The 16,329-nt window shown below is 35.6% G+C and overlaps 1 protein-coding gene across 1 annotated transcript in view; it reads left to right on the top strand.

The window, feature by feature from the left end:
• The window catches only part of LOC115218124 (granzyme B(G,H)), a 31,353-nt gene extending 17,887 nt beyond the window's left edge, over nt 1-13,466 (top strand). The window contains exons 3-6 of the mRNA XM_029787919.1: nt 7,882-8,006; nt 9,386-9,517; nt 10,512-10,648; nt 13,032-13,466. Coding sequence (XP_029643779.1) covers nt 7,882-8,006; nt 9,386-9,517; nt 10,512-10,648; nt 13,032-13,445 — 808 coding nt within the window. The 3' untranslated portion in view covers nt 13,446-13,466. The remainder of the gene's footprint in view (nt 1-7,881; nt 8,007-9,385; nt 9,518-10,511; nt 10,649-13,031) is intronic.
• The last annotated feature ends 2,863 nt before the right edge of the window (nt 13,467-16,329 follow it).

Here is a 16,329-nt window from a genome sequence, read left to right as displayed (position 1 = left end):
AATAATAATAATAATAATAATAATAATAATAATAATAGTTATAATAATAATAACAATAAAATAACATTCTTGACGGCCAGACGTTGTCAGAAAGTCGATTTTTTCCAGCAAGTCCAACGCATTATCTACGAGAATCACAACAAATCAATGAATGCTGTTGCCAATCATCTCCAAGGGTACGTGATAAACATTAGAAGTGTGGTGCAGGAAGACAAGTTGTGCGAATTCTTTATGAGAAGTGGACAGTTCATGTCCAATAAGTCCCAGAATAACAGTGTCGGGGTTAAAAAAGAGAATCCTCTTGACTTCCTAATTTGGGCCTCCTAGCCTTCTATGCACGATCCATCGTTGTGGGGAGACAAACAAGCATGCACACAATTCAAGGACTTGCAGATGCTTGCTATCTGGGGCATCATGGCTAACAGGAATAATGCTTACCTTCTCAACACAGTTGTTTCAGAAGCCATATGGCGGCAGTAATAGCATCTTATGCTTATCTTATTTTAAACAGCTATGTGTATTTAAGATAATTCTATTTAAATATTTTGTTTTTGCTAATAGATATAATTGTTTAGCTGTAAATAACGTATCCAAATTTTGTTTTCAAATAGCTGATACATTTACACACACACACACACACACTCATAAACTATATATATATATATATATATATATATATATATATATATATATATATATATATATATATATATATATATATATATAACGGGAAGCTTTATGAAAATAAACAAAAGACGAAGGCAGGTGGAATACAAACAAACAATTGTATTAGTATGGCGCTCAGCAATATAAATAAAACAAGTCTTTTACGTTTCGAGCCTACGCTCTTCAACAGAAAGATACACAGAAAAGAAACACAGAAAGAAACAAGGAGAGAATATATATATATATATACATATAAAAGTAAATAAATGACACAACGAAGAACCGATATTTACTGGAGTAAATACGACGTTGGCAGACATATTTTGGAGACTCTGAAACCGGTCCCGCATCCGTTTCTAGGTTTTTTTATTTTTCAGATGTTCTTCCTAGAGGTAAGGCAATTTTTTCATGTTTGTTGCACACACGCGTCTTTACTTGTACATAGGCAGTGAAGCTATACATTAGCGTCCTATTTATTACGTTCGCTATTTTCCAGTAAATATCGGTGCTTCGTTGTGCCATTTATTTACTTTTATACGTATAATTTTACCCTTACGGGCTATCTTTTACTGGAGAGCAATACTCTCGTATTGCATTACTATTTTCATATATATATATAACAATGATAAATCTCAGAGCGAGTTATAAACAGTAGCGGTAACACATCGTGACGCATATTTGCCATTTAAATATGGCTAACCCCTAAGGGTGGATGCTACTGTAGTTTGTAGCCCCAGGAAGATATCTCCTCCAGCTGGCTATAGACACACTATCTGTGTCCTCTCAGTATTTGTGAAGGGAAGTCATCCTCCCCGTCTTCAACTCATGATACACACGAACTCGAGTTTCAAGGTGTTTACCTATCTTCAGCGTGTGACAATCATGGTTGTCGACGAATTTCTTTATTACGATTAGAAAATCATTACATAGAAGGACAATACAGGACATACATATAAAAAACAGTTAAGTGGTTCGATTAAAAATTTTCTATAATATATGGATTATTCCTTAAACAAAATTTGTGTTTAAATGGTCCTTTGCATTGACTTAATAGAACATTACGACATTACATTAACTTGCGCTCTTACTGATATATTTTAAACCCCGGCAACCTATAAGGCCCCGCAGCTTTTCTTTCCTCTCCTCCATCCATAGTTAAGCTGGGTTTCTGACACCCACCTTTTTTGCCACTTCCTTCCATCTTTTTTCATACACACCTCGTGGTAAGATCTTCTTTTCCAGCCTCATTCTGCTCTTCAGATGATATCTGAAGTAAGTGAGCAAGCCGGGGCCTGAGACAAAGGATCCTATTGCGACTCCTTCCATTCTTGTACGTGCAGTGAAAACATGCCTCACCTTCCTTCGAGAGTCCAGTTGGCGGTATCATCTTAATCATAGACTCAGCCGACAGCTGTACTCGTCCCAGATGCGATAACACGTGTTCTGCGTAACTTATCATGTCTGACAACTTCCGACAGTGTACAAAAGCGTGCTGGACGGTTTCATCGTCCAACCCGCATCTTGGACACGTCGGTGGCACTGAAATTCCGTGCCGCGATAACTTCTCGCGAACAGGTAAAGCATTCCTATAACACTGCCAGGCCAGGGATCTTTGGAAGTTATCCAAATACCCCGTCCTGAAAGTCTTTTTAAACAGGTTGGTAAGCTGGTCTTCGTCAAACCCCAGAGCCCCTCCTAGGACGTCGTCGTTCTTTGCCTCTACCAGCCTGCTATAAAATACCGAGGTGGTATTTCCGCAGCCGGCCTTGCCCGCCTTGTGGATCAGCGTGAGTGCCTGTCGGCACTCCTTTTGCCATAAAGTCAGATTCCGTCTTTTGATGCGACCGGGTATAAAATTCACTAAGGAAGCCGGTCTCGGAAAAAGTTCCCCTTGCCAGCGGACTCCACACCTTATCACGCTCCAGGTGGTGCCAGAGATGCTTCAGCCTCAACGCATGCCTGCACATCATCAACCAAGGCATTCCTAACCCACCCTTTAACGGTTTCTGGCAGCAAACGGAGCGCCTCACAAGTGGCTTTCCTCCCTTCCACAAAAAACGGAAAAGGATTCGCTCCAACTTGCTAAGCCATGAATCGGGGCAAGGGACAGCGGGCTCCAGATTCCGAAAAAAAACCGCCTGCCTACACTCATTTGGAGCGTAGACAGCTACCAACCTGAAGGACTGTTTACTTACGTGGATCACATCCAGAACGACCAGCCTGCCTTCTGGGTCCAGAAAGACAGCACTTACCTGCAAGTCCAAGCTCTTCCTGATAAGGACTGCCACGCCTCTTCCTCTTCCTCGGCTAGGAGAAATAAATTTCTCGAAACCATTTAGAAGAGGCGAGAACGCTTGGGCCCCGTTCATCTTGGACTCGGTTACAATAGCTACGCCCACTCCATGTGTCGTGAGGTTGTTCAGGAAACAAATTTGTTTCCATTTCGGCCCCATTCCACGCACATTCACACAACCCAGCTTTGCCATTGTCGGTGAGAGAAAAAATAAACAAACTTACGGTTGGGACAGGGAGCATGACAGTTTAAATCTGCCTGCTTCCCCTTCTTCCTCCCTTGTGGTCGTAGCTGCAGGGCTCTTAACCGGCGTTGCCATCGGGCTCTGGGTAGGTGTGGTTGCCGGGGTTATAATAAGTTTACCCTCCAGTATTTCCTTCGTTACATCTCTTATAAGATTATTCTTTAAATGTTCTTGTAGTGTTTTTTCCTTCCACTCGTCTTCCCCTTTATTTTTGCGAAGCGAGTGGTTGATTTTGTGTCTGTAGACTTACTGAATAGTTTAAATTTTGAAAATTTGAAATACTTGTACACCCTATCGTTCTTCTCGTTAAATGCTATAATCTTATTATTTTTTTTAACAATTTTTTCAAATCTTGTTTTATGGGGAGGGGCTTGGCGAACTGTGTTCCAATGAATACAATGCCGTGGGGGTAGGGCTGGGGAATTTGTTTTGTATGTATGTCTGCGGTGTTTGCTGATTTTTTCTTTGTTTGGGGAGGGGAGTCCAGGATGTTATCTTTTTTTCTTTTGTGTGTCACCTGTGTATATTCCATTTGTTCATTAAAATCTTCCGTTTCGGTTCCTTTCCTTGTCGCAGTCTTGGGTTCTTTTTCCGCCTTTTCTTTTTCAGTGTTTGAAGCACTTTGAGGAGGGGCTTCGTTGATTTTCTTTTTTTTAAAGTAGTTTGAGCGGACGTGACCCTTTTCGCCACATTTGAAGCACCTAGGTCTGCGCCCCTCCACTGACACTCTCATTGAAGTTCCCTCCTCATTAAATACCCTATCGGGTAAGTTTTCTAGTATCTTATTTTCTGCTTGAACGAGGAGTTCTAGCGTTTGTCCTTTCCAGTGCACCTCCTCTTTCCTTCTCATCTGCAGAATTGAAACTTCCCGCTCTACGTTGTGCAGGACTGCCGCTGCTACCCACATTATGTCATACCCTCTTGGTATATCCTCTACATGTAGTTTGGCTGTTCTTTTTCCCATATACGAAGGTAGCAACATGATATCCTCAGTTTTCATGGTCATTGATGACACCTCTCTTGCCACATCAGCCGAGTCGAAATGTGCTTCAACGGTAGCGCTGCGAGCACCTCGAACAACGTGGCGAATTTTGTTCCACACCGGGGACAAGCACTTTTCTACTATCTCGTTCTTGACGTCCATTATTATTTTTTCTTTGTTGCTATAAACTTTGTATACAACTGTCTTTGCCTTTATTTCCTGTATCTTCGCTTGCGGCGGTACCAGTTTAATTTCATTTCCTTCCGTTTTTACCAAGTTCCGGTATTCGAATAACTGTTCAATCTTAAATTCTACATCCGTTACGGTTCCGCCCACTGCGGCCGTAAAAGACTGTTTTTTGACTTCAGTATCCTTTTGTTCACCTTTTCCCATCACGGGAAAGTCACTCCTCGACGCCAAGTCGAAATCCATTTCTCAAATTATGAGAAGAAATGTTTCAAAAAAATTACCTCGAAGGTAATGACAATGTTTAAACACAGAATTACTGTTACACAACGGACAACTGTTCAATTTACGAGTAAACACAACAACCACGAACAAAAATTACGAACTCACTCAACAAAAAAAGCAGCAAAATTCTCAAAACGCAGATGAAAGAGGTGTCCCTAGACGAATAACAATCATGGTTGTCGACGAGAAGTCAGCTCCCTTCACAAATACATATACTTTTTCCAGTGTCGATTGACACTGATATTGAAAAAGTGAAATCAAACAATGATAAATCTCAGAGCGAGTTATAAACAGTAGCGGTAACACATCGTGACGCATATTTGCCATTTGAATGTGCACATATACACACATATATTTGAATGTGCACATATACACACACATCCATATATGCATACATCTGTTGTCTAAGGTCCTGGGTGAGCCTTTATCACAACACGAAACTCAGAAGTGAGCAGCTGTGTCGAGTACTCTCCTTGACCAAAGCCAATCGCATACGAGGAGCGACTGGAAAGATGATTCCAATGGTGGTGCTCCAGCATGGCTACAAACATGCTGTGGGCTGAAACGCATACAATAAAATATGCATATATATACATAATTATATGCATTATTCCCATACAAACATATGTAGAGATATTAGCATTTTTGCTCTCAGATTAATGCATCCATTTATTTGCCATTATGTTATATAGCATAATGCAATTGGAAAGCAATTCAAACAAACGCAAAGAGGGAGGGATTGTGGCAAATAAAATAAGATTACTAAAGGAGCAGTGACGTCACAAAATCTAGTAGGTCTTCATATTTTTTATTCTCTCACTCTTTGTGCTTAAAATCTCCATATCACATCCAGCCTTGCATGCTTATTTTTACGTTTCTAAGAAATCTCTGTCTTACATAAACTCTCTCACAGGCACACACTCACTCTCACTCTTCCTTTACCTGTCTGTCAGTCTCTCTCATTTTGTCTGTCTCTCCCTCCTTCTCTGATTTAGTGTTACGTTTATGGTAGGTAGAAAAGTATTTGTATATTACTGTATAGAGACTAACGTCATATTTCATAGATTGTTTTCCCCTTTACTCCACTTTAACCCAACTTAAAATTGACTTATAAATATTTGTATGTATGGAGTTTCCGGATTCTGTTTTCGGGTTCAGGCAGCGAGCTGGCAGAAACTTTAACACGCCGGGCGAAATGTTTAGCGGTATTTCGTCTGTCTTTACGTTCTGAGTTCAAATTCTGCCGAGGTCGACTTTACTTTCATCCTTTCAGGGTCGATAAATTAATTACTAGTTGCGCAACTGGGGTCAATCTAATCGACTGGCCCCATCTCCCTAAATTTTCGGGCCTTGTGCCTAGAGTAGAAAAGGATTGTGTTTTCGGGTTCATATCTGCAATTATCAAAATCCTTATTTAACTTACAGTTTAATGACATTTATCAATTCTTACGTGCGTTTTTCAGTAATACATGTAATGGTTTTGTATTAACATGATGCACGATTTTGATATTTCAGTCTACTATTTCTTATTATATAATCACACATTTTGTGGTGTTTCATTCTTTCCCTACAAGGACAATGTTTGAGGCACTACAAAGTTTATAAGCGCTACCTATTATCAACGTTCACTTGTACTTTTGGCATATTTCTGTTAGAAAGAATTAATTTCTCAATTAGTTAATTAAACCAATCAACATAGATAAATACATTTCACATAGGGAAAGGTAGGTTAATTAGTGAACCATTGATTTTCAAAGATAATGTGATAATGTTTAGAATGTGAATGTGTCTGAGATGTATTGGCGTTTCCTCTACGTCTTAATGCATGAGTGTGCGTATGTGTGTGAAAGAGAAAGAGAGAGAGTGTATGTGTGTGTGTGCGTGTGTGTGTACATATGTGTGTGTGTGTGTGCACGAAAGGAAGGTATAGGAACAGCAATATATGGCACTGAAAACATTTTCGTGTGTAACTGTGAAACTAATATTTCCATGTCAAAAATCGATTCGCTTCTCATTTCACCTATATGTAACCTCATGATATTCATCGAAATGCTCTTTTTTTGTTGGTGGCAACATCTATTTCCTTTACCTCAGTTCCGACACATTTCTATCACGAAGTTGGGCGTAAGTTCGCCGCTTGCCATTTTCAGCAGCGTAAGTTTAGTTGATAGTGGACTCCAAACCAACTATAAACATTCGGTCTCCAAAAAAGACAAAACACCCTGACTAGGTGTTTACCATCAATGTACAGCAGTCCAGCACCACCTATTGACACGCATCTGGTGTATTTTCGAATGCTAATTCAATATATAAGTTATTTAAATTGTCTACTACGAAAAGAAAATCTACAGACAAAGGGTGGTTTTGTAAAATGTGGCAAGGAACTACAAAATCATAATCTAGTTAGGAAGCATTGAGTTGATCAAATATTCTACATACCTCTCACTAACTGTCGCATTCCAGTTCGTCACGTCTTTTTCGACTTCATTAAGGGTACATGTATATAAAATTTACTCTCATTTCCAACCCTCAACCAATAGCTTCAAATTCTTTAGTGCTAGTATTATTGAAATGACTGCTATCTCACAGTAGATTAGTGTTTAAATATTATTTTATGACGTTACTGGCAATAGAATTTCTATTTTCCTCAAACTCCTACTATAAATAGTGGAGGTAAAAAACCTAATTTATGGAGAATGCGTTGCAAATGTAAGGCTTTAATTGTTTCTCTTGACCAACAGTTTCAAGTACACGTTATTTTTTATGGTTAACAAAAATACTCCGATGCTGAATTATAAAAGTCGTAGTATTTGAGAATTTTGTTATCTTAAAATTTGATCTGCGGTCGACTTTTCGAAACAATTCTTATTGAGCCGCACTCCAAAATAACGAAGAATTTAAATTAATGAGGAAGAGATCCTTATAATATATTATATAAGGGAAGGATGAAGATTTATTTTCTGACGTAGCATTTCCTATCCCAAACGTATAACACCATTATAGATTTTAGATTGGGAAGGAAAATCGAAACCCATTTTCTCTCCATTTTCCTTACTGTTAAATATTCTCATGTTTCCACTGGCGTTAAATATTCTGAGTTCCTTTAGAAATAAACCATTTCTATAACATTTACACTTCCATTGTTATCTTCATTAACATTTGAAAACATTTCGATTTTCTGTCAAGGACTTTCTTTTAATAAATTATAGCTTTCTTTTCACAAAGGACTGGCAATGTCGTATCAGTGGATGTTGGAGTGGGAAACAATGATCGAACGATGATGCCAGTCCGTATGTCAGTACCACCAGCAGCAATTCAGAGAACGGCCAACTTTTCTAAACAGAGATTCCGTGAGTTATCTACAAAAACATAAGAGCTTCACCTGTGATATTTTCTTTTTGTTTGACTTCTCAGAAAATAATTCAGAACAGGATCATATGGATATCTCATGGTCACATTTATTAAATAAAATGCGTTTTTATTTATTTATTTTTTATAATTATGATCAAATTTTTCTTTTGTCATTATCGTTCTTTCTAATTATTATTTTGAAAGACGTTTCAACACCCACCCCACATTATTTTGATATTTAAAGATTCAAACATGGAATAAAAGAAATGAATATTGGAATTCTTCGCAAGTGGGCGACTCGTTCACTTTATCTGTTTTTATTAGACTCCTTTATTTTCGAAATTCAACAAAGGCTGTTATCTTTATTTTTCAAAGATTTATTACTTCCTCCTGATCCCGATGGAATATTGATTTCAAATAGCCCGAATCAATAACATTCAAAGTATTTTGACGTGGCCTACACACGGTAGCAGTTAAAATAATATTATTAATATGGTTAATAAATAGCTGGCAATGATTATTAAGAACTCTGCAAGTGTTGAACACAATAAAAGACAAACGTAGAAAGAAGAGAATTCTTTCTGCTTCAATAAGACAGCAGTTACAAACAGCTATACCACTTTAACACTTTAATAATGATGCAGTGTACAAGTGTGAGCACATAGAAATGCTACTGTTTTCCTTACTATATCCTTTACAGTTGGACAGATAGACTTTGATTTTTTTGTAACTATTTGGCTACTGTCTCCATTTTTTGTCTTGCTTCAATGCCAGCCAGTTTATACCCATCTCCTTCATTATATATAAATGAATGTGTGCGTATTTATTAAACATGCATACGTATATGTTCTTATGAATATATGCATGCATGTATATATATATAATATATATATATATATATATATATATACAGAGAGAGAGAGAGAGAGAGAGAGAGAAACACCTGGTGATTCACCTCATAGTTGATACTCGGAGATTCACAGCCGATGTAAATTATGTGTGATTCTGCTGATAGGACACTCAATGTTTAATTACCCTCTTATTACTTACGAACTCTAAATCATGCAAGGGATTACCTTTGCATCAACTTGAAAATATAAACACGCCCATCTAGCTATATATATATTAATAGACATCGCCAAGCTAACATGGCAGTCCAGAAAAATATGACGAATGCTGCCGTTGATTAGCTCCAAGAGGACATCACCTCTAGCTAGCTATGTGACACCCAAATCTGTGTCCATTATAACCTTCGAACAGCTGGTATGGCTTCCACAGACTATTTTCGAGGCGGTTGCCTCTTATCAATGTGAAGTAGTCGAACCCAGCAGGCGAGATATTTCAATTCTCAGCGTCATTTCTTTCCTGTATTTAACAGACAATGATGTTGCACTTTTGACATTGCCACGAGCTCTTTTCTTCACACGCTGTATCCATCCTCTGCCGCTTGCTTCAGCGCAAGATGTCTTCCAATCAACATGTGTCATTGCTGGATGGGGGAAAACACAAAGTAAGTAGTGTGTTCTATATATTTCTCTGTGTGTGTGCGTAATTATTGCTGTTTTACAGCACTCGTCATCAAATTCAGATAACTTGTACGTTTTAAAATGTTGCAAAGGTATTAATTTATCAGCTGACCAACAAGATAACTGAAGACAACTGTGGTAGAAATAAGAAATATCCCGATTAATCCGCTAGTAGTGAGGTACGATTTCAACTCAGGCTGTAGTAATCCAGATCTAATAAATATAATGCATGTTCTTTCATAATGATCTGACGACTTCTGTCAATACGTCGTCCCCACAGTTATGTAGTCTTCAAATTACTGATTACTGATCCCTGTGGATCAACATGTGCACTATGGAATCTTGATGAGGTTATTTGGTATGTTAAAGATAGCAGCAGTTAATCCTTCGATGAAGAACACATTGAATACTGAATCATCTCAGAATGCACTGTTTGCACAAATTACAAAAATCCTTTGTCTGCCTCATCAATAAGTATATCTGCTCCATTGGGGTTGGCTTGAAGTAAAATAATAATAATAACGCAATTTGATACGTTAGCCAAATATGGAATATCCAGCAAGTCACTCGATCCCCAGAGTCAGCAGCCAAACAGCTTTCAAATTGAGCTCTATGTTCTTAACAAAAAAGTTATATGAATTGGATAATGTACTCGTAAATAAACGTTGTCGTAATAAAGAAATAGTTGGGTCAGGGCTGGTATATCTTCAACCATAAGTAGTGTCAATGAGGTTAAAAACACCTTATTGATAAACATTACTAAATATGGTAGAATATATTTCGAAAATATAATTGAAAAACGAAACACCTTTCGGAAATATAATAGGAAAATGAAGCATTTTCCCACATTTATTCTATATGTTAATATCCACTGAATTTCGTAGTACTCAGAAGTTATCTTCTAGTACCAAAGAAACGTTTGACTATGTTAACTGTGACGATTTATTCTTCCAAATTCTCCCTCATTTTCTATTTCAGACGGCAAGTATCCTGACCGACTCCAGTACGGTAAAGTTCAGTGGTATCCAACCTCGTTTTGTCAAAATATGTTTGGTGGTTTAATCTCATCGCAGTTCTGTGCTGGGTCAGCTTCGAATAACATTGAAGCATGTCACGTGAGTTGATTTAACATTCAGCATATTTAATTGTGCTCATCAGAATTTCAACCTTCATAAGGTAACTAGACATGCATGTTTCCAATAAAGTTAATAATGACTGACACTATGAAATATATACTCGAAACAACGTGTATACGCATGAGTATATATATGTATGTCTCTCTCTTCCTCTCTCTCTCTCTTCCTCTCTCTCTCTCTCTTCCTCTCTCTCTCTCTCTCTCTCTCTCTCTATATATATATATATATATATATATATATATATATGTAGTTACACACAACTTTTATAAATTTAACATTTAAAGGTATTTTTTAATATGACGGCCATAGATAAAAACTTTTTTTCGAAAATATTTTATCCTACATTAAATATATATATATATATATATATGTATATATATAATATATATATATATATATATATATATATATATATATATACAAGAGAGATGACCTGTAAGTGGACATCCCTCTTATATGTATGTAATATAATTTTTTCTGAAACTTCAGATTTTTCGATATGCTAGAACACTGGTTTTCAATTGATATTAATTAAATTAATATTCAATTGTTCACCCTTATTATTTTAAATATATATATATATATATTTAATACATTTATAAATTTGTCAGAGAGATCTATGCAGTAGTAACACGATAAATTTGTGGTATGTTGTCAACTTAATGTGACAGTCTCATGAAAGGGAATAATACTACTGCTATTTAGCCCAAGGAAGCACTGCTTCCTGTCGGCCTTCACACATTTCCTGTGTCTTTATATTTACAAATGGTGAGATAAGCACATCCACCCAGCAAAGCCAGCAACCACAGACTAGTGTCTGAGTCATTGCTCGTCATTAATTTGGAGTAGCTTGGCTTGCTAGCTGTCGATCAATCTACAAACATTATTTTGGACTACCGAGCCCACCAAAACCCCTTTTGGATTTGTAATACTTTCCTTCAATCCTTTTAATTCTTGATATCATTTCTATTATGTTTACCTCGGGCCTTTTTGTATGTAAACATATAAACATATTTAGCATTTCAAACATTTAAGTATTTAATATATTTAATATTTAACTTGCCTGACTCACTTATCCTTATATTTTCTTCTCTTTCTCCCTCTTCCTTTTTCTCAAATTCTATATATATATATAATATATATATATATAGAGAGAGAGAGAGAGAGAGACATACAGAGAAACAGAGAGGGAGAGAGTAGTAAATATCTTTCTCTCTCCATCTGTATGTATATATATATATATATATATATATATATATATATATATTATATATATATATATATACTGTAACGGGAAGTATATGACTATATATAAACACATATATACACACACATATGTATAAATAGATACATATATTCATATATATATATATATGGAAAAAAGAGTCAAGATACAAAATGCTAAAATAATTTTATGAAAAACATTTCAGTACCTGTTTCAGCCATTGAGACCTTTTCAACTGTAAGTATGGAAAACAATTAAATTTTGGAAAGATTAAAAGAAAAGTTTTTAAAAAGAATCAACATCGCTTAACAACCGATACTGGTGTGTTACTTTGCCCGTAACTTTGCGGTTCGGCAAAAAAGACCGTTAGAATAAGTACTAGTCTTATAAAAAATAAGTTCTGGGGTCGATATGCTCGACTAAAAGGCGGTGCTCTTGCATGGCCGCAGTTAAACGACTGAAACAAGTAAAAGAGTAAAAGAGTATTCAAATACAAGGGGCATTTTCCTTGTTTCTGCCTCGACCTCGAACTCACAAGTGAGACAGAGACAGGCAGAAACAAGGAAAATGCCTCTTGTATTTGAATACTATGTAAATATTCTTGTAAAAAACTTTTCTTTTAATTTTTCCAAAATTTAATTGTTTTCAATACGTACAGCTAAAAAACCTCAATGACTGAAACCGGTACTGAAATATTTTTATAAAATTCTTTTAGCAATTTCTACCTTGACACTTTCTTCCATATATATCACCTCGTGTGTTTCTTTTCAACCTTCTACATACATACATACATGCATACATACATACATACATACATACATACATACATACATACATACATACATACATACATATATATATATATATATATATATATGTGCATATATATATATAAATTATTTATTTATGTAAATTATTTATTACATCCACTCCACAGCGTCCTCAGCAACAAAAGAATTTCAATTTTAATCTATTTTATCTTCCTTAAAATGGTTATTGGCATCTCGTTTACTTAAGCGATACTATATAATTGCTTGTGACATTGCACATTTAACTGTAGATTGGTATTTTATAAATCGATGATCGATGCCAGTAACAAAACAATATTATTTGCATATCATTTTCTAATTTCTAAAGGGAGATTCTGGAACCCCTTTGATGTGCCGGCGACATTCGGATAATGCTTTGGTTGTAGCGGGGATTACTTCGTTTGGGTACAATGATTGCCAAAATGGTGTAGCTGTATATACTAAAGTTGCTGATTACCTTTCGTGGATCAACTATATGAGAAAATATCCAAACGAGATGCCAATTCAGCCTGTAACTTGTCCCACACAACAGCAAATCGGAAATGGTGAACGTGACGAAGATCGGGAGGACGATTATTATCACAATACTGAAGACGATGAAAATGATGGTGACGATCTGGGAGAAAAATATATGCATGATGCTGAATATCATTTCTATACAATGGATTATCACCAAATAGGACACGATGTTTATAATTTCATGCACTCCTTTATCAAAGGAGCCCACATGAATGCTAAATAAAGCATGCGATGTTTCAAATAATTATTTCTTCTGAGTATTTCTTCTGCCCTGAATGTCTATTTCCGTGTATGATGTTTTTACTGGTTAAAATAGTTAATTAAGGCAGATAATTATGTGTTCTGGCTTCATTATTGTTTACTGATTTTTTTTCTTTAGACTATAATGGACTGCAGAATATTACAGATCTTATTTTGTTTTTTGTTGAATAAATAGATTTTCGTTCTATTAATCTACAAACCAATTAGTCGTCGTTAATTGTGGTTCAACCAGTTTATTGCATGTTACCGATGATGATCTGAAAATTTCGCTAAAATCTTTAAAGAACACATAAAACCAAATGCTTATTTGCATGCACGTTTGTAGATATGCACATATGTATACGCATGTATATGCTCACGCTTTTGTGTGTATCTGCCATATTTACTCATCCAAGTAAACCAGCGTTGTAAATTAATGTTCTATACCTTCCTCTTCATACGCGCATATATGATATAAATCTATACATAGTTATATACATGTATATGTAGGTAAACATATATGTATGTATTTATATATGTAAATACATACATGTATCTACATATATATGCATATATCATCATCATCATTATCAAAGTCATTATCATTATTATTATTCAGTGTGAGAGCAGTGCATAACATCAAAGTGACATATTAAAGAACGGCATTAGACCAACATGTCATGTATGTCAACAACAAAATGAAACCATTGATCATGTTGTCTCCAAGTGCAGTCTTCTAGCGCCTACAGAGTACCTCAGTAGGCATGATAGAGCTGCACAATATATTCACTGGGTAATTTGCAAAAACCTGGATTTGCCCCATGAAAAAACTGGTGGGAACACAATCCACCTCCTGTGCTTGAAAATGACCACATCTCACTCCTCTGGAACTTCACCATTCAAACTGACAGGAAGATAGATGCAAATAGGCCAGACATCATATTGAAAGACTTCAGACAAAGAACATGCCTCCTCATTGATATGACTGTCCCAATCGATATAAACGTATCTGTCAAGACCTACCAAAAACTGAGCAAATATAAAGATCTTGAAATAGAAATCAGCAAAATGTGGAAGCTGAAGACTAAAACAATACCTGTTGTCATAGGTGCCCTGGGAATGATAGCGAAAGGGACTGATTGCTACCTAACTCAGATACCAGGAAACCACAAAATGGCAGAAATTCAAAAGATAGTGCTCATGGGAACTGCTCATATCCTACGCAAAATACTCTCTATGTAATCCCAAGGTTTAAAACAAACATTTTATTTATTTATTTTTTTATTTTTATGTATTAGACATTCACTAGTACAACACCAAAAAAAAAAAAAAAAAACCAAATATATGGCACAGAACTTCCAACCTGTTGTCTCTTGAGGTCTCTGGGTGAGACTTGGAGCCAACTTGTACAGACATAAAGCAAAAGTCAAACATAGAATAATAATGATAATAATAATAATGATAATAATACTAATAATAATAAGAAAAAGAAGAAGAATATTAATAATAATAATAATAATAATCATTATTATTATTATTATTATTATTATTATTATTATTATTATTATTATTATTATTATTTATTTATTTATTTATTTCGCTTCGGCATAATGATACTAATACACAGTATACATATGTTTCAGAAAAAAACACATGTGAATATAACGCATTAATTGGAAATTAAAGTGACAAAGGAATACGAAATTGAAGATGCAATGCACTCACAGTAGAGTGCTTGTGTATCACCCTATAGCTTCATCACAGCATACGAAATGAAGTACAATTATGAGTGGATTGCATCTTATAATCGAAACAGCTGTAAGCTAATGGAGTTCATGACAATTTCTTATTCCCTTGCCATTTTAATTTCTAATTTCCAGCTTCTTGGAAAACAGTATTGGATGTTCCAAGTACATTTGGATGCTTTATGATAAGGGATCTCATATCAGCGATATCAGATAGCTGTAACGTGCATTTAAGTGTTCTACCGATGATCCATTGCAGTTAGGCAACCGAATAAATTTGGAACAGCCAATGTTGAGTTCCGAATAACTGGAATGGTAAAACGTACGTAAGAATTAATAATCTACATCTATCTTTATTTTAATTTTCTACTGCATTTCTACTTGCATATTGTAAGCAGGTTGTCTGCTAAGTACAGTGATCTAACCACTATAGTGGAAGCTGATTGGATAATGATATTTACATGGATCTCTAACTCATGCAGTAATATTCATAGATCTAACTGTATGCACACAATATATACATATATATACAGCAATACATACATATATATGTGTGTGTGTGTATTAAAGAAACAAACAAAAAACAAACAAGAGCGAAAACTGTACGTATGTTTACGGAAGTACACGGATGCAAATCGAAATATAATAATGAAGAACGTAAATACAGTTGCGCTGACAAATAATTGGTAAAGAATAAGTCTTTCTTGGTTCAATCACTGCAACAAAATTGCTTTACGTATCCAACATGTTTTCCAAGTTGATTTATGTAACTCATTTTGCGTCTTTACTATTATAACCTATAGACATCGTCATGATTGTCATATGTAGTATATAATTTGAATGTTATCAACGATGTGTCATAGACAACGGCGACAATAATCTAATTAAAGGGGTACCTTTATTTCACTGGGATGAATGCAGTGAAGTAATAATTGGAGTAAATTGATTTGGGAAAAATTCAAAGTAAGGCGACAGAAGCGAAAGGGCATTGAAAACATTCGCTCCTGATTGTTAACTAATTTGCAGAAATAATATACCTCAGCATTTACAAGAATATATATATATATATATATATATATAATATATATATATATATACACATTAAGATATAGACCTAGGGAT

The sequence above is a fragment of the Octopus sinensis genome, linkage group LG12 (assembly GCF_006345805.1).
Source record: "Octopus sinensis linkage group LG12, ASM634580v1, whole genome shotgun sequence".
Lineage (NCBI taxonomy): Eukaryota > Metazoa > Mollusca > Cephalopoda > Octopoda > Octopodidae > Octopus > Octopus sinensis.
Note: the sequence above shows the minus strand (reverse complement) of the source record. Positions and strands in the feature narration are given on the sequence as shown.